At 46.4% G+C, this 27010-nt stretch overlaps 3 protein-coding genes across 6 annotated transcripts; 1 reads left to right on the top strand and 2 right to left on the bottom strand.

Annotated features, from left to right (window-relative positions):
- Positions 1–1800: 1800 nt before the first annotated feature.
- On the bottom strand, positions 1801–6053 carry LOC112873224 (homeobox protein knotted-1-like 4). Its single transcript, XM_025936234.1, has 5 exons — positions 5672–6053; positions 5436–5549; positions 5188–5299; positions 2473–2738; positions 1801–2309 (listed from the first exon to the last, which is right to left on the bottom strand). The coding sequence occupies exons 1-5, from the start codon at positions 5921–5923 to the stop codon at positions 2064–2066; spliced, it is 990 nt and encodes a 329-aa protein (XP_025792019.1). The 5' UTR covers positions 5924–6053; the 3' UTR covers positions 1801–2063.
- Positions 6054–14452: 8399 nt separating this feature from the next.
- LOC112876633 lies at positions 14453–15090 on the top strand. Its single transcript, XM_025940780.1, has one exon. It carries the CDS (start codon positions 14582–14584, stop codon positions 14837–14839), a length of 258 nt encoding a protein of 85 aa, XP_025796565.1. The 5' UTR covers positions 14453–14581; the 3' UTR covers positions 14840–15090.
- Positions 15091–16941: 1851 nt separating this feature from the next.
- LOC112877555 (CSC1-like protein RXW8) lies at positions 16942–23962 on the bottom strand. Of its 4 annotated transcripts, none has more exons than XM_025941883.1 (12): positions 23788–23962; positions 23645–23709; positions 22493–22811; positions 21698–21844; positions 21386–21449; positions 21070–21279; positions 19921–20115; positions 19537–19835; positions 18907–19183; positions 18501–18773; positions 17814–18047; positions 16942–17421 (listed from the first exon to the last, which is right to left on the bottom strand). In XM_025941883.1, the coding sequence occupies exons 3-12, from the start codon at positions 22771–22773 to the stop codon at positions 17122–17124; spliced, it is 2280 nt and encodes a 759-aa protein (XP_025797668.1). In that variant the 5' UTR covers positions 22774–22811; positions 23645–23709; positions 23788–23962; the 3' UTR covers positions 16942–17121. The 4 variants fall into 4 exon arrangements, with proteins under 4 accessions (XP_025797668.1, XP_025797669.1, XP_025797670.1 ...); XM_025941884.1 differs by having other exon boundaries at positions 22493–22792; XM_025941885.1 differs by lacking the exons at positions 23645–23709; positions 23788–23962 and adding an exon at positions 23446–23594.
- Positions 23963–27010: the final 3048 nt, after the last annotated feature.

Raw genomic sequence — 27010 nt, 5'->3', positions numbered from 1 at the left:
GTTTGTTGAGTTTGGATATTGAAAATTATATGAGTAGTTTTTTCTTGAAAAGAGCTCTATAATAGTATTCTTTTGCTATACCGTATGAATATATTCCAACAGATTTGTTATGTAGATTATGTTGGTGTCAAAATCAATACTTCTTTATTACTGAAGAGAGTGTATAAAATTTTGATTTTTTCAAAATAAGTTCCATATTGTGCATAATAGTTTTTAGTTGCCAACAATATATTGTAAGCCAACGTACAGCATGCAGGAATGGTACATTAAGATTTTTATGAGTAATTTCAATTCAACCTGCAGTTCCTTACTTTCTTCTGTGAATGAATCTAAGTTCTTATTCTTCCTTAGATTGTCTAGATTTATATTGTTGTTGAAAGAACTCCCACAGTGCACATGTTAGTTTGTAGTTTATACTACGTGCAAGCGGCATGCAATTAGGAATGCTACACGAAGCTTAGTGATTTTAGTTCACCCCACATGCTCTTAATTTCTTTAATTTGCAAATTAATCTATAGTCTATATTCTTCCCTAGACTATTGTCAAAATTTTATACATATAAAGTTTTTCTCATCCCATAGCTGTACAAATTGTGACGTCAGCCTTCTTTAGAAAAAAAATTAGAATTTTTAGTGTTCCATGCATTAATTTTATTCATCGGCAACTTTATGAATTTATGGCATTAGAAGTTTTAATAAAAATATCTAATAAATGCTAATGAAAATCTGTGGCTATCAACTAATAAAAATATTTATCCTTTGTAACTCTTGTTTTTTCATTTTTAAACACGCAACACATACAGACACTCGATAAATCTTATTCTAGTCATGGTAAACTTCAGTTTCCAATTATGACTCTATTTGTTTTTCATGATTATTGCTAAACAATATAAATCGGTATTGATTATCATTCCTTGCATGAATGTATATGTGGAAATGGAATGCATGTTGGCATGCAATGTGAGTGCATCTTTTGAGTTAGTATTTTTTCCCTATATATTGGTAATTGTGGCAGTGATTAATTTAAAAGCATATATAGGGGGTACAATGTTGAAGCATATGACACTCAATAGCTATTGTTGGAAACTATAGTTGAATCTGCAAAAGTCGATGGTTGGGTATTATGGTTTTTAGGAGAATTTCTAGGATATGATTAGTTCTCATTTCTGTCTCTAGGATTGTTTGAGGTCCAAGCACCATGTACTCTTAAACAGCCCACAATGTTCAATAAAATTCATCCACATTCACGATATCCGTATTCTCTCACATGCAATCTAATTAACTTTGGGTGACATTCTATATGGCATTTCTTTGTTACCGTTATAAAGAAGAAGGTTCTACATTTTTTTAAACAGTAATACACGTGTAAATTGTAGCAGTAAGCACTCAAATTTTAAAACCTGGTGGGTGCATGTAGTTATACACCATGATTGTAGAACAATACTAAGATGTGTTTTCCATTTTATGAATACTCTTGTTTATGCTTAAAATGGTATGAGTAAATCTGTCTAAAAAATTATGTAACTTGAATACTTCCACGGTTCCACCACTCTACTACCCCCATAATGAAATGTGTTTTTCTTCTTTGTGAATACTAATTTTGTACCAAAAATAGTGCGACTATAGTTATATATCTTTAAGTATTTAATTTGGACTGAGTTAGAGACTTCTACACACACACAGAAAAAAAGAATGCAAGTCTAAGAAATTATGAAATAATAATGCTTGAAAGCTGAAACTCAGTTTTGATTGATGAACTATGTGCATCACAAGGAACATCTATGTTTATATATGTGTACAACTGATCTCATGTTAGTAACACAATCAAGTTACAACTTTATAACTTTGGCATTAATCAGCTACATTACAAATATATATGTATATATGTATATATATGAGCAAGTAATTAATAAGGAGACCATCAAATTTCTCTGTATGAGAAAACACCACACGTCCACACCATGTATTATGTATACCCAAATCACGTATGTATATATATGCATGCACGGCAACACAATCCATGTCGATCGACCTCGCGCGCTCAGGCGGCTGCAGACGACGACGTCAGGGGCCACGGGGATACGAGCTCCCGCCGGCGAAGTACTGCCCCTCCGCGCGGAAGGCGGCGAGAGCCGATGAGCTGCTCGAGGCGCCGGCGCCGCCGCCGTACGGGCGCAGCCTGTAGTCCGTGGCCAGCACCATCGCCGGCGGCGCCGGCTTCCAGTGTCGCTTCCGCTGGTTGATGAACCAGTTGTTGATCTGCTTCGCGTCCAGCCCCGTCGACTCCGCCAGCGCCGCCTTCTCCAACTCCTGCATGTGCGTCCATGCGGCGCGGCGCCATCGGTCAATTGTTTTTGTTGCAACGCAATGCTCTCTCACACAGGCATGCAAAGCATACTCTCCAAGCTGCTGCTACGACATCATCTCGTTGGCCCGGCATGATCGAGACCGACGTGTGAATTCGATTACGTACCGACGGGTAGGGCCACCTGTAGTGCAGCTGCCACCAGTGGAGGAGCTTCTGGCGGGCGTCCCTCGGCAGCTTGCCTTTCTTCTTCTTCCTCGAGAGCTCCTTCCAGAGGCTGCTCAGGTAGCCGCTGTACTTGTTCAGGAGGCGGTTCTTCAGCTCCCTGTCCTCCCCGCTCGGGCTGCCGATCTCAGCGACAGGCAGCCCGACCAAGTCGACGGTTTCTTGCCCATCGTCGTCGGTGGAACCACCCCCTTCGTAGCCGTTGTCATCTGCTCCAAGAATGGCAAACGGCAGAACTTAGGGTGTTGACACATTTGCACATCTTAATCTGACAATGTTACAAAGACATCATATAGAGCCAGCGCATGGTCAAGATGCCTTTATTTTGAACCGCAGTACATGTCTTAAGCACTGTAACCTCACACATAGTAGTGTGTTCCATTCTAATTTTTGCTGCTATGACACGCTTTTACCTAATTGTTTAGGCCTAATCTCAAAAAAAATGTTTAGGCCTAGTAATATGCATGCATGGAACCACCCTTGAGAGCTAGACTATTTTTTCCATGCTGCACATGAATTGTATCTCTTTAGAGTTTTGATTTGTACTTAATTAGAATGTTTCTATAAACATCAATGTCTAAAACTTTGTATTTTAAAATTACGACACCCACAAGTTTATCACCATAGAATATTATGTAAAACTTTTAAGCATTTTTTTCTACACTACTTATCCAAAATTTCTCCACGTGCACCATGGCTAGATTTAGGTGGGACATCCAAGGCTGAAGCATTGACACTAGCACACTTTCCATCATCCTCCTTCTGCCTGAGACATTGCCATTGCCATTGTCACCTCACCACACCGGTGCCACTACTTTTTGGCTGCCAACTCATGTATCCCTCTAACCCAAATTGACAATACACCATCCCAATGTCCTAAACCCTGAAACCAAGTCCCAGCGGATATATTCTATCAATTGTACAGAACTATTATTAGCCACTTGATGCGCAGGAAAACCTGTTAAGATTTTTGGACTTGCACACACCATCATTCAGTACTATTAGCATACCACCAGTGAGTCCAAGCTAAGTTGTTGAAAGGTGCATGTAATAAACTCAAACTGCAACACATGTAGTAGCACGAGTATGATATGCTGAACTAAGGTGTGGTATATGTTGGTGACTAGGAACCACTTCACTTCACTTGGCTACCCATTAGCTGCACAATGATTCATGCAATGATGTATATATGAAATTACCAAGTTAATCCACACAAACACATAAATAAATTAAAGAACATGCACGCCCCACCACCACCCCCGTTTCAACAGCAAACTCATCATCTCTTCCGAATTAAGCTAGCCCTGCTCGCTGTCACTCCCTGAAAGCTAGCCAATAATTAACCACGTACCCCGTACGGTGACGTTCAATCAGGCCTCCACATGCCCATGCAGTGAAAGCACAGAAACCAGCAGGCTGGCCACCGGCATGCATGGCATGGCATGGCGACGTACGGACGCCAACGCCATGGCCAGGACGGAGGACCCTGGCGTCGGGATCTGCACCCCAGACCGCGGCGATCGGACGGCGGTGGAGGGCCGGGGACCCACCAAAGAGACCGATCGACAAGAGGTAGTGAAGCCCTGGGCGCATCTACGTACTATGCCATCTGCCATCTGCCAGTTACTTTGATGCCCGTGGGTTGGAACCCCGCCCGGCCCTGGCCTGACGAAACAGTAGGCTGTAAGTCGCAGAGAGGCCGGGTAGCCTTCGCCGAGTGGTGCTGACTGCTGACCAGGGGCAGCCATCCCGGGCCGGCCCCCAGCAATCCAGAGCATGCATGCGTCCTGCAGCTGCGGGAGCTAAAGAAAGGCCCCAGCCTCCACATGCCACCCAGAGCGGCCCCAGACAACGAGATGGTCATATGGTGCTGGCAGGCTGAACAGTGGGATACATGGAACCCTACCATAGGAGGATGGCCGTGCTGCCAACTAATCTGGATGCAAATCAATCAATGGAGCATTATGTTAGGATGCAGTGTTTGGTGTTGAGGTCTGCATAACAACAAGTTCAGCAAGAATTTAAGCAGGTGGTTAGAGAAGGCGGGTGTGTAAAACAGGTTTGATTGTATAGTTATGCATTTTCTCCAAGCGTTTACATCTACTTGGGTATAAAGGCACGTATTTGTGGTATCACTGCAAGTGTGCACAAGTGCTAGGCTGCTACTCTACACTGATTGTGTAAATCAAGTTGAAAAAGGGCTCTCATGAACTTAGGACGCCCTCTCCTGACTCCTGGTCTCCTGGGCTCCTGGCTGCTCCAATTCAGTCTTAAGGCTTTACATATATATGTTCTGATATAATAGTTCACACAAAAGCTTCCAGTCAGACTGTTTTGTGGAAAAATCAGGCACTCTTCTCTTGTTCACACTTAAACCCTAGTACTGTTCATCAAAGCTCTCTTGATACTAACAATTTCACTGTTACCTCTTTATCTAGCTATGTCCCAGCTGGTAAAGATGTTTAGTATTACCGTTGCACGTAACGAGAACACATCACATGGAATGCTACAGCGCCAAAAAGTTTTCTGTATTTGACAAATAAAGCATGTACTGGGATACCTGCACTGCAACAGTCAGCAGTACGTACTACTGCTACCTCAAATCTGACAACAAGAAACATAACTCAAGATTAACTCAGTTTTGTTAAAAATATTCACCTAGCGAAAATGAGTCGATCTGGGCCTCCATGCTTCTGAAGAATTCGTCGGCTTCTTGGATTGGTCTTGTGAGCTCCTGTCTGTACCTTACCAACATGTGACAGTAGATCTCCTGCACATACACAAAAATGTAGATCCATTGTTTCAGCTATGTACAGACACTTAGCTTGCTTTCTTTCAGAAAAGCTAGATGTTAATTACAACTGCTGAAGAACTCCAGGTAAATATTATACACATCACGTTGTTACCATGAACTGATCGAGCTCTGGGTCAGCCGGTTGTTCTTGCACGTCGCCTGAATTCATCTCGACCTCACCGGCGAGGGCCGAAAGCCGACCAACAACCTCCGGCGGCGCTCCAACCTCAAGTAACAAAAAATAAAGAGCTTTTTCTCATGAAAATTAGAGAAATACAAAAGGTGCGCACACAAAAATCCCACGAGATCAGCTATAGAACTGTACGTCCGTTGGAAATTTGTGCGTACCTTTCGGCAATCTATGAAGGCTCTCAGGAGAGCCGGATAGAGAGGATGCGACATGATCTTCGCTTTGATTATTTCCGATCCCCTCTCGCTGTTGGATTGTCCAGGGGGATCTGAGACGGCAGGCGGCGGTGGAGTTGGTGCCTCCGCCGGTGGCGAAGACGATGCGGAGGCTCTGTGATCTAAGGCGAGGTAGAAGGGCGTCGTGGTGGTGCTGGCCTTTGAGCCACTGGCAAGAACAGGCAGCTGCTCCATGCGCGCCGTCCTAGTTATCTGGGGATGTTTGATTGTTTGAGGAATGGAGGAGGAGGCATTAGGGCAAGGTAAGGTTGTCTATTGGATTGCCTTCAATTCTGGATCAGAGAGAGAGAGAGAGAGAGAGAGAGAGAGAGAGAGAGAGAGAGAGAGAGAGAGAGAGAGAGAGAGAGAGAGAAGAAAGGATACAGTAGCTGGATAGTCATAGCTCATGGGACAGAAATTAAAGGTCCAATAATGGACAAGGAGGGGAGAATGGTCGCTGTTGATCGAGTTGTTTCTGAAGGAAAGAAATAGTTGTACGATCGTACAGTTCCAGGAACCATCTGATAACTTTTTCTTCCCCCGAACTAGGCTGATAAAACTTATTAACAAATATCCTCGCTGTTCACTTTTCCCTATTTTCTTACATATTTTAATCTGAATTTTCATCACTAATCGTCAAGCCGTGCATTTGTAAACGCTAGCTAGACATTTTGGTTTTTGTAATTTCTAATGATAAACTAGAATTATTAGGATATTGTGCTATTTTGATACAAAGTAGAAACTAACGAACTCCTTGCTTGTTTTCAATCATGTTTTAATGTATATTTGACACGCTCTTTCAATCTAACACAAATATACCACCAAGTGAGTATCTTCAATCTATTTTTTTCTAAGAATAAATTGAAAGGACTTCATACATACTAACAATTTGCTGGCATTTTTAATTTCTCGAAATCTAAATAGATAGATCTACATACAAATTAATTTTATTATCGTATTATATTAGACACAGAGTCTTCATCGAGATGGGGTCATTATTATCTCTAATATTTCTATAACTAATACGTTAGGTACGAAGAATGAATTTAGCTGCACCTTTTGGGTCTTTAAATCCAAATTTCTATTAATAAAAATAGATTTAGATGTAGATTATTATTCATTCTCGATGTGGAGTACGTTTTTCTAGATTTTTAATATAGATATATACTTATGTAAAAAAGCAACTGCTAGAACTATATTGGACTGGAGCTTTTCCAGAATTTCATATCTAAGCTCATAAGTTGACTTAGACCTTTAAAATAGTAGCGACCAATGGGTCACCCTGGTGATGTATACAATGTGAAAAAACCGCATTTATTGTGCCCGGCTCATCTCTCTTTGGACCATGTTTTTAATTTTGTCCAAAATCAGAAATGGGCAGAAAAAATTTGTGCAGGTCTGGCATGGAAATCCTAGGTTTCCACAGATAAAAAAATTACAAATTGCTTTCCACAATGTTAACTATCTAAAACCCAGCCGAAATATCAAGCCGGCAAATACGTCAGGTCAGAACAATGCACGTCAACGTAATGAATGTCCTCTCTGCATATCACCATCACGAAAGACAGGTCCACTGCACACACGAATGTAGCTGATATGTGAAACCCTTCTCGGACAGGAGGAATGCTGTTTTTTCTCTCCTGCCATTTAATTATTTTCTCCGAGATTAATTACAAAATTGATGGACCATTCAATCCATTCCCTGACCTGCCATGCTGATTAGCATCTTTGCAGGAAACAGATGGGCCCTTTGATCCGTACTTACGTACGGACATGTTTCAGACAAGGTGCTTTAATGCTTAACGATGCAGATCTGCGCACCTTAACAATCAATGGTTCATGCGTAGGAGCCTATAAACCGGTACAGTATCATGTGTGGGAACGGTGTGCCCCTGTCACGCCGCCCGTATAGGTGCTCCGTCCTGTGCACCACCACCAATGCAGGTGTGCTGTTCCTCTCTTCAGAGCTGCAGGTTTAATCTTCAGGTTCAGATGTATGTTCATGGAATGGAGTAGTTACACTTAGAAGTGCAGGGGTCCAGCAACAACATGCACATTATTATGACACAGTACTGTAGTACGATGTTGCAATCTTTCAATAATTCTCCAACTGTTATTTTACAAGTGGGTACAGTAGTATAATCTTTCTCCAACTGCTGTTGTTTTAGTGCGTGTGACATACATCACCAACTGCTATTGTTCTCCAACAGACCCTCCAAACGTGCCTTATTATAATCTACGGGCCTAATTAATTAACAGGCCAGCTACTTATGGTTGATAGTCCAGGGTTTAATACATACCGTACCGTGGTCAGATTAATATTTCTGCTCTGCGTGAGCATGCGTGGTGCAGCAATCTGCAGGGGGCGCACACACGTCATCATCATAGGATAAGACTTGAGATCGGCGGGGCGGCCGGGGACCGACGCGCGCGGCAGTTTGTGTCGCGCGCGAAACATCTATGCGGCGTGCGCATGTGCGCTCGGCTCCACAAACACGGGGATCCATGCATGCCTGCTGGCCTTGCATTGGGTGGTGCTTCGCTGGTCCAGTAGTGGTGCTTGGGATCAGTCAATCATCCGGCAGGGGCTGCTAGCTGGTCCAGTGTGCATGCACGCGCCGTCGCTAGCGCGTGGAAGGGGACGGAGGCGGCGGGCGGCGGGGCGGCCGCCGGCGGAGGGATCGGACAGCAACGTGGAGACGAGCGCGCGATTCGCGGGAGCTCCTCCGACCCTGAGCTTTTTGGTCACTCTCGCGTCGCGAGAGAATCGATCCATTCCCCCTTGGTCCGCGCTTGCAGGCGTCGTACGTCTTGTTCACTCTGGGAGTCTGGGACATGACAGTCGCATTATCTCTCGCTGTTGTATTAATTAAGCTATCTTGTACCAGTAGCGCTGAGCCTCGCATGCAGCCAGTATTCGTGTCTGATCTACTTTGAGATGATGTCTTCATGCTCCAATAAGGTGAGAGTAGCAACCTACTCCGTGTATTGTATATTGTTGTATGCGATATCCAAGCGAGAACATGCCTTTTGTGCGAACGTAACTACCTCCAACTCCAATACATATATAGGGCCAGTGTAGGTATTTTATCTTCCTACTAATAATGTGTATGAAATTTCTAAAGATCTGTTGTTGTTGCTGTTGTTGTTGTTTCGACGGATAGAACAAGATTTAACAGGTGGAGATGATCTTTGCTCCTTATATCTTGTCGGCAACTACTACTATACTAGTACGACCATACTATACTCCAGCATTGCCTACTTTCTGGAGATCGCGTTGAACGGTCTCCAGTTTCGCGTTTCAGACAAGGGTCCGGAAGGGTGTCAGATGACTGCTAGGACAACTCCTCAGACTTGCTATATGCCAGGCTATAGTGCGAGCCGTTTCCGGCTTCCGAAATCAGCGTGTTGATGATGAGCGGCAGTCAAGCAAGGCCGGTACAATCCATCGACGCGGCGGCGCTCCCTGAAACCAGCAACCCGCCGTCGACGTCGACGCCGGACGTACGCCGGGTTACATACATACACGGTCACCGTCCGTTACGTGGGCACCCCGCCGGCCCGGGCGATGGTACGGTGACGCGGTCGACCGACGGGCGACGGGGCAACCGCCGGCGGGCCTCGAGACCGAAGCACAAGAGTTCGTGTCGCCATTGCGCACCGCACAGGTGGGCGCTAGCTGCTACAGCGCCCCCGATGGCTGCCCCGGCCCTCCTCATCAACCGGAGCGCACCGGTGATCTGATAGCAGCTGCCCCGCCGGGGTCCGGCCGTCCGATCCGTCGCCATTCGCGCGCGCCACGCGGCGACGGATCGACCGTCCTGCCGGCGCGTGCTCTCCTCCCCGAAGCAGAAACACTAACACGAAGGCGGGGTGTCGCTTTCGCCGGCAGCGCCGCGCCACCTGCCCGATCCTGATGATTTGCCCTCGGCCTCTGGTCAGGCCTAGGACCGGCAGGGTCGGGGTCAGGCGCGTGCTATATATGGCATGGCCATGTGTCCGTGTTAGTTCTGCTTCCGTCCCTGGTCGGGCTCGTGCCGTCCGCGTCGCCGGCTCGCCGACCGGGCACCGGTCGTCCTCCTCCCCCGTCAGGTCGCTGCGTGGATGAAGCCGACCTGACCTCCAGCCGCGCGCGGGCGCACAACCGCCGACCTTGCCTTGCTTGATAGCGAAGAAGCTAGCTAGCGTCCACATGCTCGGCGGGCGCTCGATCGCCTGCCGGATCGGATCGGGGAGCGCGCGAATGCCGGCTCATTTGCTGGCAGGGCAGGTGCAACCTGATGCTGAAATCACGGTGAGGTCACTGCCAGCCCAATCGATCAGAGCGCAGCATAAGGGGTACCTGCAGGAGGCTCGGGACTTCGGGAGCGCTCGCTCACCCGTGACCGGCGTCACGACCTGTGTGTACTGTGCGTAACACATCACATGTGTCACGGGAGTATACAATGGTATTGCCGACGGTACGGTTGTTACGAGTGGCCGCAGATCGCGGGCCAGGTAGGCTCACGAGTCGTACACCACCTGCTGCAGCTTGGTCGGCCAGCGTCCAGCGATAGATCGAGGCTCGGTCGACGAATAGGGCCACGCTGGCGGGCCACCTCGCGCCATCTCATCCGTACGCACGGCGCACAGACGACGCAGCCAAACAGCATTATATCGCTTCATCATCGTATGATACGAATCCAAGTCGGGACAACTTATTAGGGAATGTACATTGAGAATTACGTATTAGATGGCGCGGTCGAACACCGGCAATCTCGACGAGGGCCACGTCTTGGGGTTTTGGTCTTTTATTTGGAGCTTGCTCCTGTCAATGTCGAGCGGGGGGGAGTATCTAAAGAACCATCCGCTGGGGTGATATTGTGCATGTGGCGATGTGTGTAACAATTGTCGTGCCTTTTTTTCCATAGATTGCTACTCTAACGATGAAGGTTAATTCTTCTTTGACTGGCGAAACTGACCGCACACTCGACCCCCGCGTGGAGGGGGGAGGGGCCACCGCCACACCCCAGGCCCCCTCCACCGTCCCAGAGTGGCTGCCGCCGCCACCCAAGCCGGCGGCGGCGCCGGCTGCGGCGACGAGCGGTTACCCCAAGTGGCGGCCCCTGCAGTTTCTCTCCCCACTCTCCTCTTCCGCACCTCTTTTTCCCATTTTTCCCCTGGACTCCCTCCCCATCCTCTATCTTGGATGTCAAATCGAAACTCCTGAAGGTTGGATCTGTACATCCCGTGGCTGGATTCGCTCGGATCTGGCTGCGGGTAGTGTCTTCTTCGGTATGGTAGTGCAGCAACCTCCAGTCGCCAACCGTGCCCCCTAGTGCTACTCTGGGTCGCCACAGGTTGGGGTGGAGGCTCGCCCTCCACGAGCCTCGCCAGATCCTGTGGCTCGGCAGTAAGATGAGGCGGCCAAATGGCGCAGGGCTGCGAGGAGACGAGTGTGGATCGGAGGTGCTGGGGGCGGTGAGGGCAGCTGGCCCTTCAACGGTTGGGCACTGTCGCTCACCGGCTACGATCTGCATGGCTTGGCATGCTAGCTGCTCGATCCGAGGCAGGCTCGCTACAACAAGGTTTCCTCCACCGCGCTCGGCGAGTTGAAAACCAGAAGGTGATTTGCCGGTTGCTAATATTGCAGCAGGTGGTGTGATTTGGTTTTGGCCATTTGGTTAGAACGGGGAGCTCTGTGCGAAATATGTGCATGACATTGTGTCGGTGCGGACGACGGCAATGCCCTCAGGTGAGAGCGCCGCTCGCCTTCTTGGAGGCGTCGTCATCGAGCTCTCCTAGCTTGCAACCATAGGCAACCTCCGGGTAAAAACTCAGCTCTGGATCCTACCAGCCATGCGACAACAGCGTCTTGACGTCCTCCTTCTTGAAAGTGTCATTTTGGAGGCTCATCACCAACCGTCCAACCAGGAATTTTCCAATGGTTTTGTGGTTGCTTCGTGCAGTCCCCTCCTCCTCCTCGCTCTTCTTAGATGAGATTGGCGCTTGTTGTTGGCTGCTGACGTGACTTGGCGAGTGTTCTCCTTTGGCGCCTATGCTTGGTCGATGCTCTTGTTGATGGTGCCAAAAAATCAAATGTTGGGTGGTGTTTCCACCAGTTTCAGCATTCCCCTTCAAGACTTGCTCCCCTCGGATAGCGTTGGATGGCGATACGTGGAGCCCGGATGTGCTGTAGGTGTCATTATCAGCTTCAAGGAAGAAGGTTGTCGTATATGGTGGATTTTGTCTTACGCGTCCTTCAACACCTTTAGTTCCCATTTCTCTAGGTGGTCCCTCGGATGGAGAGCGATGGCGGAGAGGTGCAACTATGAGGGGCGGTGCAGGGTGCAATGGTCATGGCGCAAGCGGCAAGTATGTTGTTCGACGGTGGCGCTAATTGACGACTGGTGGTAGTTTTTCAGCTTTCGTCTTGACTTGTCTTTGATTTGTTTGCGAGTTGTACTTCTCTCCTCTCACTGTTGTACTTCATTGTATCTGGTGTTCATATCCTCCTCTCCCTCCCCCTCTCTCTCCCTTGCTTTGCATCTCCAGTGCTATGCTCTAATCATGTATTGGCGCCTGGCGCCCTCCATTTCCGGCTCTGCCGGTATCAGTAAGAAATTATTCAGATGGGACTCTCGTTCCCCGGTGATCTCTCAGAAAAAAATTATTCTTTAACTTAGTATATGTGCCCATGTTCTGAGTAGCTGACGGTGTGAGGCTGCCTGTGAGCTGCGCGACTCTGGCTATGGTGAGCCCGAGAGAGAGAAAGACTGAGCGAGAGAGATGGAGAGCGAGTGGGAGAGGCAGCGCTCGGGCTTTTTCCGTCTCCATGCGGCGTGAGAGATGGCGAGGTGGCGAGCGGAGCGCGCACGGGAGGGCCACGCGGCGCGCGAAACGTTCATAGGGGTAAAGTTATATGTATCTAAAAGGGTGAGTGTGCATGCACGAAGGTGACAGTCTACCTCAATAGGAGTAACATTTTTTGAATACCCATGCATTGCATGAAGGTCCCAGCCCAAGTAGCATGTTTCCCGGTAACCTAATGTTTTCAATCAAGGAAGACAAAGGCGGAGTGGAGAGAAAAGAACGACGAGGGAAAAAGCACATGCCTCAAGGCAAAACATCGTGGGACGCACAGTGTGCGCGCGCACTGTGCGGAAGCAGCTCCACGAAATAAAGCCGGCGCGACCCTGGCCCCTGGGCGCAGGAGCGCACAGTGCTGGCTGCAGCTTTCAGAGACAGGCCAGGACGATTGAATGCTTAAAGAAGATCCCGGCCTGCATCACCGCGCTCTAGCTAATCCATGCATGCAGGCAGGCATGGACGTACGGGGGCCCGGCTATGCTCGACTTCGTCATCATATCGATCGACATGAATAATGATTGTGAGGGTCGGTCAGTAGCACTGTGGTAGTACACATCCGGATCAATCGGATCGGAGTTAGCACACACCTCACACACGTTTCCAGCTCTAACCGCATCATGTATTCATGTGCGTCGTCGCTGCAGTGATACACGCGCGGTTTTCTGTACTGTACCATCATACCAGGAAGAAATACACACGCTGGTTCGGCCACGAAGATGCACGCACGCGACTCTTCTGTTTTGTGCACATGCGGCAGTGCGAGCACGAGCGGAGACGACGAGCTCATCATGGGGGCTTCGGGAAGGCTGGCTGCTGCTGGAGTGCTGGTCCAGTAGTGTCCTGCGAAAGGATGGGAAGAGATCGGCGAGCGCGTGATTCGCGGGAGGTCTGTCTGCTTACTGCATGCTTCCTCCTCCTCTCCGCCGCACTTGCATCGGACGACAGGAGCGCTTGCACGCGATCCCATCATCGGCCGCCGCACTTCCATGCGCTCCGAGGTAGCGAGTTAGCGACGCGCCACCCGCCGGCGGTGGGCCGGGAACATGAGTTAGAGCCGCCCTGCAGGCTGGCATCCATCGATGGTACGCGCGCGTCGCCGTTGCGCACCGTAAAGCGTACGAACGGCGACTGTTGCACCCGCCGCCGACCCCGGCGGCCGCACAGGCACAGTGCGCGCGCGCGCGCCGACCGCCTCCATCTCCGATCGGGTCGGCGGTGCCAAAGCCAGAAAGTAGTCCCCACTCCCACCAGTGCTTGTGCTTCCGAAAGCAGCGACCGTGACCGTCACCAGTGGCTAGCTTTAAATGGGCCTGCGGATCCGTGAAGCCTATGGGCCGTGGATACTAGTTAGACCTTAAATGGGCCCAGGTCGGCTGCTCATACACTCTACATTTGCCGGTCCTCTTCGTTCAGCCAGTCGCACGGCCTTTTGCCGGTGGATTGGTCGCAAATCCGGTCCAAAAGGATCGAGGGCGACGCAACCGCATGGTTTGACGGATTTTTCATTTTTGGACGCCTGCAAGTGGAGGTCGTTGAGAAAACTTGAACTCGAACGGATTCGGCTCTTCCTTTCCTGACTCGCTTTGCCTTCTGTTTCCAGTGAGTTTCAAAGTCTACTCGGCACCGCTGGAAGGTCGCAGCACGCACTCAGCGAGAAAAAAAATACCACTCCTCAAATGGTCAAACGGCATGTACATGAAGTCATGAACAAGTTGACAGTGCCACAAGCATAATTCATCAATCGAATTTTGAACGAGAATTCAATACATTCCAACCGCTAACCCTTAATCTTCTAGTATAGCACTATCTTTTTTTATTAAAGAGGTGGACCAAGGAGGAAGAAACAAGTGGTCGAGCCGATGGGGGGCCTCTATAAATGCTCCGCTCCGTCCGTCTTGCAGATCCAACCATCCAACCATCAACCACAACAGCTCATCGAGCTCGGAGAGACGACCACCAGCGGAGCCGCCGTCTCTCGGGAAGGAGAGGAAGCCGACCGGAGCCATGTGCTACCAGGTGAAGTGCGGCACCTGCGGCAAGCCCACGTGGTCGGGGTGCGGCCGCCACGTCGCGTCCGTGCACGCGCAGATCCCCGAGGGCCAGCACTGCGCCTGCCGGGACTGGCCCGGCGTCGCCCCGCCCGTCGAGAAGAAGGCCGCCGACGCCGCCGCGGCCGATGCCGGGAAGACCTCCGGCGCCGCCGCCGCCGCCGCCGAGGTGGAGGGGTCTGCCGGTCCCGCGGAAGGCTCCGCTGCGCAGTGAGACGCGCTGGTTCCTTCCCCCGGACGAGAACGATGATGCTCGATTCGGAACGGCTGCGCGTGTCGCACGTGTGGCCGTCGTGCTACCAGCGATGCCTGTTGCGTTGTGTGGTGTAATTTCGTATTGTAACCAACAGGCTCCGCGGTTAGGTGCGGATTGACTGAATAAATTAAATGTCTGCTGTGCTCTCAGTAATAAATAATCCTGTATTGATTATGTTTAGTTTGTAATAGACGGCAAGTGGGCAAGTTTCATGATCTAAAAGTATGTGTACAACACTACTTCCAGGATATGGAAAAGATATATATACTAGTATACATTAACAAGTATATGTTCTTTCTGAAAAGGCTAGTAGCCTAGTGGTTACAGAAGCCTCGTTATCATCATTTTAGATTTTGGGTTCGACTCTTTGTATGAGCAAATTTTTTTAGAATTTAACGACGTTACACTTTTAGTGGTAGACGACGTTCCCGATGATAGTGAGAGATACTCATAATTTGTGTTGTGCGTGCGTTGTATGTCTGAGTTGTACTGTGTATTAAAAAACACATGATTTCACTAGTTTTTAGTCAAAACAAACTTACGAAGTTTTGTTATTTCGAACATAATTTGAACATTGAACTTGGCGGATTGCTTCATGGAAAACACCCCCAATACCCCTGGCTGGAGTCTCTTTGCCAGAATTGTGTAAAGGGCTCTGGGCTAAATTCGGTCGGTCGTCGGGCCGTGAATTTGTGGTCGATGCAAGCCGACCTCGCACACATGACATGTGCCTCCTTGTGGTCACGTTTTGGTCCCAAAGATGGAAGCACCAAGCGCGTTTTTGGCATGTTTTGGACGTTTGCTAGTGTAGAGGTCGTCATCGTCGAACTTCGACCTTTCCTGGTCTCCTTTGCCCTTTCTTCTCTTCCCTCCCTCCAGAGACTTTGAATGGAATGGAGCGCTCAACGGGAAAGGACCGCTCCCGCCCGAAGGTCAACGGAGTTACGCGAGCCGGTTGACCGTGACAGTGAAGCCAATCGGAACGAGAATTCAGTACGACTCCCCAAGTGGCTTGCTCGACGAGAAATTAAAAAGGCAAGCCTGAGGTAAGCGATGAGTTGCTTGGCTATTTGGCTGGATCCTCTATGGCTTTACGCGTGTGCATCCGTTCGTCTGAGAACTAACAAAGGCTGTCAGCATTGGCCAGCCGCACGAGAATCCTGTATTCCTATCCCAGCATCGGTTTCGCAGGTCAAAACGAACAAGGTTGGCAAGCGGACCACGCGAAGGGGGAAGGGATTGCCGGGAGCGTGTTACTATATAAATGATCGGCTCCGCCGTTCGCCTTCCAGCATCAGCCATCGGACACATCAGATTCAGATTTCAGAGGTGCTAGTAGCTTTCTTCATCGAGCAGGGCGATAGTCTTCGGGAAGACAGGAGAGGAGAGCATGTGCTACCAGGTGAAGTGCGGGACGTGCGGCAAGTCCACGTGGGCCGGGTGCGGCCGCCACGTCGCGTCCGTGCACCGCCAGATCCCCGAGGGCCAGCACTGCGCCTGCCGCGGCTGGCCGGGGGTCGCCCCCGCCGGCGACAAGGCGGCGGCGGCGGCGGGCGACTCCGCCACCGGAGCCGCATCGGAGGGGTCTTCGTCCACCTCCGTCTGCACCATCCTGTGATGTCGTGCTGTGTAATTTCCGATTTGAAATAAATGGAGGATTAGTTCCCTCTTTGCTTCCGAACCGTCGATTCCCCGTGAAATCGCCTTTGCAGCGCTCGCCCAATTCCGTCGTCTTTGGTTGGCTCTTCTGCTGACGCCGAGGGATTTCCCCTTCCGTTCCCCCGTTCCCTGCCTGCACGGCACGATCCAGAGAACGCATTCCGCGGTTCAGAGAACTGAACGGCAAAAGCTATTCCCGCAACTGGTTCATGCCCGCTGCCCCGGACTGCTTTTGTTACCATGGACAGCCACCAACGAGAGATCCAGTAAAGCCGCTTTAGTAGGACCACACAAGTGAATCAAAAGGAAAAGGCACTCTACCCAAGCAGCGGGAGAGTATAACCGGAGGTGCCAGGCTGGATTTAAAGAACCAATTTTTGAATCGTAATAAGCTTTCGATCGTAGTATACCTTAAGGTCATTCAAGCGTCAATTAGCATATCAAAATTTGTACACCCTTGCAAACGGGTGATATATGATTCTCCTCCATTTGTGTATATCTTCCCCCTTCCTGTACGTGCTATGAGTGTAGCTTGTGTTGTTTATCGGCCGTGAATTTACATGGGCAGGCAGAATAATGCGCTATACAGCTAATTCTCTCCTCTGCGGTCTCAAAACCGAGCCGAGTGATCTCACCGCGTTCCGCAGCCGGCTAACAGGGAGTCCGTCCAGAGTTGGGTGAGATAGCTCATCATCGGCGCTTTCTTTGCGACTCGATTCACCGGAAGTGCCGCTTCCATCTTCGTCTCTACCAACAGAGTGTACTCCTTCCAAAGGTATGTCGTCGGTGTCAGGAAACTGAAAGTAGGCGTTATGAAGGCGGTGATGAAGGTCCTCTGTCCTACCCATTTGCTGATCTTCCATGTCCATGTCAATCAAATTCTGTGCAACCAAGAATCAGGTGTGAGAGTAATTCAGTACACGAAAGATTCATTTCAAGGGGCTAGTAGACAGTGCGATAACACAGAGCTTTGCCATGAAAACGAAGTTAAAAGCTCACATTTGAGAGAATAAACAAGGTAAACAGGTAAAGCGAACAATAAGGTCGTCCATGACTCCTTGACCAACTTTTGCCTAGCCTTGCTCTTGTGCAAGGAAATTTGAACTTTTGCAACAATTCTCTCGCATTTGTTAGAGAGCCAAATGGAATTTCCACCCAAAACTGGTTCTCTCGCCTTGGCAAGGCTAGGCAAGGATGGGCAAGAGTTCACCTTTGAATCCTTCAGTGGAAACATACGTAAACTTCTACAAGCTACTGAAGAAGATGTACTAACCTGTGCAGGGAAAGTCTTGAATAATGGAAGATGGCGCTTTCTGCAATACTGGTAGAATAAAAGAGTAAAGATGATAAGAGGCACAGTGAAGCCTGCAGCAACTGGGGATTTTTTTAGGGCAAATACACCAAGACAGATGATCTGAGTCAGGACTAGAGAGAATATTGTAGCATTGTGCGCAATTGGCCAATATAGACCGCCTGTGTCGTATTTTGTGCAGTAAACATTAAGGAACTGCAAAGGGAGAAATTGCGAACTTGTCAGTTCAAAGAAGACAAAAAAAATACATCAGTTTAAAGAAGACAAAAAAACTTTTTACTAAGTTTTTTGTGTTTAATTTTAATACACTTATGAGAAATGAGGAAACAAAAGGTTTGTTTATTGTTCACTCCAGAAATAGCAAGAAAAGTTTGCTAAGAAGCTCTTTTCTCGCAAGGTAACAGCAAGTTATGTGCAGAGTATCATAAGCATAAACAGAAGTCATGAAAGCATGTGCAGATATTTTTCAAAATATTTTCACCAAAAATACAAATTTGGAGAATTTATGCTGTCAAATTTCCAGGTTTACTTGCTACGAAGTATAAAGGAACACGTGTCCATGATAAACTATTTTCATGATAATAGTCATAATTAGGCATATAATTGTGTTTATGGACTCCAAGAATAATTCCATCCCTAGTTTCTCACCTGGTTGCGATACACAACATAGCTGAGACAAAAGTATAGCAGTAAAAATGGCAAGATAAGAGGTGCTAGTACAGAGCATGTGAAGCCCAACAATCCAAACAACAGAACTTTAGGCACTTCTGTGTGATAGGGAAATGAGTAAAGAAGATCGTCTTCTTCCATTCTCAGAATATATCTTCTTATGAAGTTCCATGTAAGAGCAAAGAGTTGCATAAGTTCTGATGATAGACTAGCCCATCCAGAAGTAAGAACATAGGTTGTAAAGAATGTAGCCTGAAATGGAAAGGAAGTTTTTAGAAAGTTGCAATGAGTTACTGAAGAGAACTCAATAAAAATGAATATTGTATACATATTAAAAGGCGTCATCTTTTTGCCTCCTTCCAAAATAAACAAATATGTGGTTCACCTGCACAGGTACTGCTCTGGCCAGCTGCATAGGGATCTCCTTTGGCCGTGATAAAGCAATCACTTGGCTAATTGCAGAACCAGACAAAACATTGACAAAGAAGACATTCCAAATGGTGAAGTATAAAACTTTACAGCAGGCACTTTTCTTCCTTTCACTGTGAGAGATAGGCCCCTCTAAAGTAGAAAATAGCATCATGGTTGGGGGGACAGTATACAAAAATATTTGCAAGATCACACTGGGAAGGTATCCAGTTATTAACTGGGTCATATAGTTCCTACAAGAGAAATAATAGTCAATATATGTTGCTGAAATGACGAATAAAATACTACTATACAATGCCTGAATGGAAAGTTAGCAGTGACTATCGTGATTCATAGGAATTCTTTGCTTAGTTGTTTTCTCCCCATTTCACCAGTAAATGGAAACCATCAGTTTGAACCACTGCCTGCCACTATTACAATGTCCTATCAGGTGCCCCGAGGTAGATTTATCCTAGCTGATAAATTGGGTTGGGTCATTTTGTATGCCCACTATTTGCTAATAAAAGACAAAAATACCACATCTATAATAAGACCAAGTTTTTTTTGAGAAAATAAGAGGTATGTTGTAAGTATTTACAGAACTTACTTTTCTAATATACCTCTCAGAAAAGGGAGCCTCTGCTGCAGCTGCTCCAGCTGAGTCAAACCTTGTATAAATGTCACTGGCATAAGAAATAAAAACATGAAAACAATAGAACCCCCAAGTGTAGATATGTGCCGAATCCAGAGTTGCTTGTAGGGTAACCAGAGATTGGACCAATAAATGTCATCACGTTCTGGAGCCAGACTAGTGACCCATCTCATAGGGTTGGATGTCTGAAGAATTTTTGCTACAACTAGCGCTGCATACCGAGTTTTGAAGAATATGAAAGCAGCACCACATTCCTGTGATAAATCCCCACATATTAATTACTTAACTACATCAATAATCTATTAAGAATAGTAAAATTCTGATTGTTCCTAGTTTGACCTCATCAGTTGAGCTGAAGCTTGAATCATTCACATTAGGTATTTCGCTCTCTTGTTCAAAGTCAATGGGCAACAACTGGAATGAATTAGAAGACGCTCCACAAAAACAACATTGAAATGTAATGGATCTGCATCTCTGATCAACTGCGGTACCCTTGAAATGTCTGAACTTCCTGTAAACCTTCTTTGCACCACTCTGCAAATAATAACAAAATTACTACTACAAAAACAGGAATAAAATATGAAAGATGCAGTGACGCCTTTTATTTGAAGATTTTCAGATAATTCCACTTTCATATTAGAGACTAAAAGGACAGAGGAAAAGAACTACCATATACAACACATAAATTCCATTTGTCACACATTTCAGTTATTCCACAGCTTCTGCCTCATGAATATTAATTGAATTTGAATTTCGCCCATTTGAACGATCATCAAAAGACAACAGCCGCTACAACTGTAAGCCCATAGGAGCATATTTTTAATTAAAGACTACATCATTTAGGAAAGGGCAAACCTGTTGTGCAATATTGCAAGGATTATGGACTAGTCAATAGGACATTACATTGGGTCCAGCATGAATGTGCTGGACAGGCTAATAGAATATGCATAGATGTTTTTGCCTAAATACATGTGAAATTCTTGTTGGCCAGTGGCGAAATCACAGCTGATTGTAATCCTGTTTTTATCTGATTTGGATAAGCTCAATTTCTCTCTAAAAAAAACTATAAATAATATACAAGCTAGGGAATAACATTGGTGTCCCAATGACAGGCAGCCAAAGGCCCCAAATGTGACTCTCATTATGTGTAGTGATCCAGTCGCAAAACTTTGCCATGTACAAATCTGATTCCAAACAGACAAGGGGCTTCAAGTCAAGCCTATCATAGCATTATCATAATATTATGTTATATTATTGAGCTACACATGCAGAAATCCATATTACAAATTTGGCTATGTACCTAATGGATAAGCTATATTAAGTTGGAAGATCCGATGCGCTTTACAGATAAATTATCTTGTGGATAAGCAACAGCATTATATTGGGACTCTCTTAGAGCAGCCAGCAGGTATGCATTTCCTCATGTAACCAAACTAAGTTTGCAACTTAACGTGATACATAATTTGTATGATTACAGGTATTGCTTACCACTATCTTCTGAACTTTGCCAACTTTGTAAACGACTTGATGAGATAGGTAACTTGATGCATGGTACTTGGTAAAGAAACCCTGAACAGTCCTGCTGAATGATTCTGTACTTGATTTTGGTATTCCTCGGACAAGGACAGTAAAATGGCTAGGATTGCTTGTTGCTCGAGAAATGTGACATAACCTAAGCCTGGAAATGTGCTTGTACTCCTAAAGAAATAAGTAAAATAACACATAAATAATACAAGTAATTTCTTAATGTACAGTAAAAGAACAATGGTTATCACTTTTTAGTAGCCAAACTACTTGATCTTACCAAGTATAGAAGCACACAAGCTACAACAGATATGATGTACAATACAACGCAATGGACCCAGAGCCTGCAATTATAGCTAGCATGTTAAAAAATCCAAGGGAATCCATAATTTTCTAAATGTATGCGTCAACAATTCAGTGGTCAGTACAACTATAAAGGTAGATCTAATTAGCTGGGCCATAATTAATGATAGCAGTACCAAGTACAAAAAAAAATATTATTAACACAAAACTCAAATATATATAAGGTGTCATGCGTAACAACTGAAATTAACCACCTTATAACCAGGTAAGATAAGTTTTAAATACTTACCATCTCGATCGTTCTTGCACATTTCCTATTGTAAATGTCTCTAATGATGCCGAGGGAATCCGAACATGAAGCATATCTTGTCCAAAATAATTCAACGGAAGGACTCCAAGTATACAAAGAATGGCAGCTAAAGAGAAGATGCGTATGCTGTTGAAAATAAATGCATCAGCAGGTCCTGTTGTACATTGGGTATAACAAGAACTGAAAAGCTACAGGAACACAATATGTTAGGACGTGAAAGTAGCATATTAAATGGTTTTGCTATGTCCTACCGAGATCACAAGTTTACTTCCCTTTTAGTTTACAGATGTTTAAAAAATCAGTTAGAAGAAAAATAACACACACGTTCACAAAGAATGATGACAAAAACCACCTATGCCAAAGAAGTGAGTAAAGTAGAGTAAAGTGAAACAAATATACTTGAATAAATGGCTATGCATATTCAATCTAACAAGTCTTCGGAAATGTTTAATTCTTTCATTTTTCCAGTCCATCCGTTAGGATATCAGACCCTGTGTGACACGCTAAGCAAGCATACCATGTGAATGATATTAAGGTGTTTGTTATATTTGTGTATCATAATTTTCTGTGCACTGTTTTGTAAGGCAGTGCAGTTTGAAAGCCTCAATAGCAGATTTGTCATTCTCAAAGTAGTGTAATGAACCTTCCAGACCAAAATACAAGCTGATAGATTCAAGTAACACCAACACAAACAACTTAAAATCTCATGTAGCAACTTTGAAAACTAACCAGAAACTGAAGAAGCACAACATGTTAAAGTAAAGATGCAAGTACCTGAATACTATAATTCTATTGAAAACGACAGCATCCAGCCCAGCAGCATCTAAGATTTCATCTTCTGTGCACCGCAGACTTTTGACAATCCAGCTAGGTGATGGAACAAATCTCTCCAAGATAAAAGCATCACGGAGCCGGTTGCGCTCCTCAGCAATCCTTCTTCCAAAGTAGACCTTAACATTTGATGGCTGCTTCCTTAGAATGGAGTACAGTGACAGAAAAAGTACACAGAGGCCGATGTTGATTCCAGCAGAGGCAAGGAGACCACCAACTTTCATCTCTTTCTAAAACATGTAGCCGAGATCCAAAACTACTTCTGTCATCCAAATATGAAGTCAGACGGAAACAGAGTTATTGTTGAAATTTCACATTTACAGAAGTCATACAGAAGTGAACTGTTAATTTTACATATGTAAATAACGGGTTTTAGTTCTATCTGTTCAGTATCTGTGAGTTCTACATGAACATTGAGACAATGTTGGTGATCCTCCAAAAACGAGAGAAGTGTTTATTTAAACAAATCATGTAGTGAGATTTGCAATAGGTCGACTGCATCACAGAAAAGTACAGAATGGACTAGTGGAGTATCTCACATATCTCACGGAGTCACGGGAGACATGAAGAATCTAAAGAGAATACAGAACCTGTCTTTTGTCAGTTTGTGTCAGAAAGGACAAAAACGGAAATCCCTATCCACTCTAAAGGCTATGTTGTAGTAACAACTGAACTACAGAGTTCATAGCATTGGCTCGGCATCCAAAACTCTAAATCCAGATATTTCTATCTCCCCCTGCTTTTGACTGAAAACCAGTTCATCTTAACCAACCAGAACAGCCCAGTCCGTGGTGTCATACTACAGACCATCTGAACCTGTTGGATGCTAGGAGCCTAGGATACTCATTACTCAACCAAAATAAGAAAACGTAACCCCTAAGGCACTGGATACTCACAATCATCACCAGGATCGCAATCGCCGCCCCCGTCCAATTTACGGGACAGCGTACATTACTAGAAGAATCTCGAAACGAAAGCATCAAACCGCCACGGCGCCAATGGTGTCCACACTTTACTCTCACTCCGCACGAAGGAACTCGGAATCCCTCAAACCGATCCTAATCTCAAAAAACACCGAGAGAGAAGCAGGCTAACCTCCAACACCGCGCTCCCCCAGGACTGAATCCGCCAATGCCGCCCGAACTCGACTCCGCAAAACCCTACAACACCATCGAGGAACACCAAAAAAGTCAGGGGAAAAAGCGGAGAAACTCTGAGACTGGAACCGGGGCGATCACCTCGAGTCGAGCCGAGCGGCGACGCCCCGCCGACGCCGATGGCAATGAACTGACGAGGAAGACGAGCGAAGTGGAGAGGCGCGGCGATTGGATTCGGGCGGGGGTTGGGCGAGCGGGGGGTCGGGGGAAGCGATGGTTATAGCAGTAGCAGCAGTTGGCGATCGGGATTGGTCTGGTTGGTATTGGTGGATGGTGAGATCGGAATTGGAAGTTTCGATGGGAAGGAAAGGATGGCATGGAGGATGGGGTCTGTGGCTGTGGGCCAGACCACACCGGAGGAAAGCGACGGGAGGAAAAGATTTGGCACAGGAGGGGGTCTGGGAGTCAAAATGCTCCCAGGGGAAAGTGGAGGGAGGGAGGCGGGCCCCACTGCCAATGGGATGGCAAGGGAGACGTGGCGGGGCGGGGCGTGGTTGGCCGAGGCCGGAGGCCCCAGGCCGCACTGGATGGCGGGATCTTCCGAGTATAACGCACGAGTGTTAGGTCCATTTTGCAATGAAAAACTTTTCTAAAGTACTCCTAATCATGTAGCATTGCCAGTACAATGCGTTCTTCTGTCACCCTGTATTAAACAGAAAAGCTATAATTTCGATAAGAAAAGGTGAGAGGTTAAGTGTGGACAATAGGCATTCCACGATAGAAAGATTGAGGAGGAGTTATCGACTCGTAAAGAAGTTGGTGTTTCTTTTACTTAAAAAATCTGAAACGTTGGATGTCTATTCGACAGCTGACTCTCTTTTTTTTTTGGCAATTATGAAATTCACATTTTACATGTAAACGGGTCAGCAATACTTATTTTGTTTCAAAGGGGTGTTCCTGCATTGTCCAAGTCCTGAACTCATGAATAATTACAAAAATTGATTACATAGGAAACCGGCAACTATGTAATGTAGTAGAATCACCCGAATACGCTAATTGCTCCACATGGATAGGTTTCGAAAATGTGGCTTCATGCATTTTGGGTCACCAGATAGAAACGCCACCTACGAGGCTCTCCTAGGTCACACCTTCCAATAACCTCCCAAAGTGAAAGCACTGCCAACTAACCAAACCTAACATTCATTTTCCTCGTGTCAGTTTTGTTACTCTCTTTCCGGTCAAACAAAGTGGATAAAACCCCAGTATTTCCCCCTAAATAAACACGTCAAACCAACCTACGTGCGTGCTAACTTCCCTTTTGTAAGAAAAGGACTTTTGCCCAGCAGAGTGATAGTCGCACCCAAGTGTGTACAAAATATGCAGAATCAAATAAAAATTAGACGGTTGCAGTTTATGTATCTAGGCCCAATTCGACTTTAAGGCCCATTCTGTGCGATGGCTGAAACATGTAGGCCCAAATAGTATTTGTTCCTAGAACCATTTGGCGTTGCTTTCAAAAGTGTTCTACTCAATTCCCTGACTAGCAAGCAGTTTCTCTCCTCTCTCTCTCTCTCTCAAAAAAAAAAAGCAAGCAGTTTCTCGGTAAAATGATTGCAAGAAAAAGTTTCTCCGTATAGTAGAAACACAACTGATGCCTCATCAGCATAGACAAACACGGTAACCGCGTTGGTTACACGGCAAACTTTAGCTGATGAGGCTGGTTCAACTTTGTAGTAAGCACGTTTCATGGCTCATGTCTTTTGATGGAAGCCTAAAACGACTACTGTTTAGCAATAATGCTGCCACGCCACTCATCGTACAGGGTGTCGCTGGCAAGTGGCAAGATGCAAACAGTGACACCGACGGCTAATTCTGGGACTCTTCTTTAACACATTTACACCCTAGAAGTTCAAAAGGTAATGCTGATCCGGCCGGAAGAGGAGAAATTCGCATTATAGATTTCTAGGGTGCAATACGTCTCCATCGATTCACTTTACTTTAATAGAACGAGTAGCCTTTTAAATGTACATTCATGGAGTGGCACGTCACGTTTTTACTAATTGCTTATGACTCCATAAATGTAAACGTAAAAGGTACATTTAAAAGGCTATAGTCGAGGGTGCCACGTGCTAGATTTGAATACTCAGGGTTTGTTTCCTGATTAAAATTTAGTCCCGTCGTATCAGACATTTGGACATCAATTAGAAATATTAAATATAGGATAATTATAAAATCTCGCATAAATATAGATTAATTCGCGAGATGAATCCATTAAATCCAATTAATTATCTCATGTTTAGTTTCTCTAATTAGCATCAAATATTCAATGTGACTCGGGACTAAGTCCTTGGATCCAAACAACCCTCGGAGAGACGTTGTTATCCAATTTTTTTGCATTTTGGCCTTTTTCTGAAAATTTTTCACGTTTCGACCTCTGGACAACATAAACTCATTTTTTGACCCTAAGGGTCGGCACCATGAGTCACGGCGCCGAGCTAAAACGTCTCGGTGCCGAGGTGTCTGTCCTGGCGCCAACTCAGCTGCCTCGTGCAACACGGGCCAGACATCTCGGCGCCATGAGTCACGGCGCCAGATGCGTTAGCTCGGCCGTGAGTCATGGCGCCGACCCTCAGGGTCCAAAGTTAAGTTTACGTCACCCAGAAGTCCAAACGTGAAATATTTTTAGAAAAAGGATCAAATTGCAAAAAGCACAACGTTGTTACCTACTTTCTCTAGATCAGGTCGGTCACCAAGTAACAAAGATGCACAGCCGCACAGACCACGTTGGTATCCTTATATCAGAAAAGGAAAAAAAAAAAGCCACGTTGAGAACCGAGCGTAGCTCGGATGGCTTGCGTTGCGGGTATGCAGGCAGCCCGTCCGGATTCGATCCTCAGCGATAGCAACATGGGTGTCTCGCCGGATGCTGAGGAGGTGCGTGCGTGCATGGGTGTGTACGTGTGGAGGAGTGAATGTCTCAGTATAGTGCGTCTCTCTCTCTTACATCACAGGGCAATGCTCCTGACTACTTAAAAAAAGCCACGTTGGAATGACAAAAGTTTGCGACTTTTTGTAACAAGTCAAGTTGCATCGTACGTCTTAGCTCCATCGAAGGTTTTAGTAACTGATGTCACCGCCCGGAGCAAGCGCATGCCGGTCCAATTGATCGTATTATCCGTTCCTCGAGCCGTCACCTTCGTAGCGTGCGGTCAGAAGCCTAATCGCGATCGTTTCGCGACCCGTAACTACCGCCCTTTTTGCAGAAGTCCGCATCACCATCTTCTCGAAATCTCTTCAGCTAGATGGTTGTGGAAAGGTTGGCACGCACCGATCAACGTCCTCGCAGCTTACAAGCTCGCACCTT

This window comes from Panicum hallii, chromosome 9, assembly GCF_002211085.1.
Source record: "Panicum hallii strain FIL2 chromosome 9, PHallii_v3.1, whole genome shotgun sequence".
Taxonomy (NCBI): Eukaryota; Viridiplantae; Streptophyta; class Magnoliopsida; order Poales; family Poaceae; genus Panicum; species Panicum hallii.
This window is presented reverse-complemented; position numbering and strand designations above follow the sequence as displayed.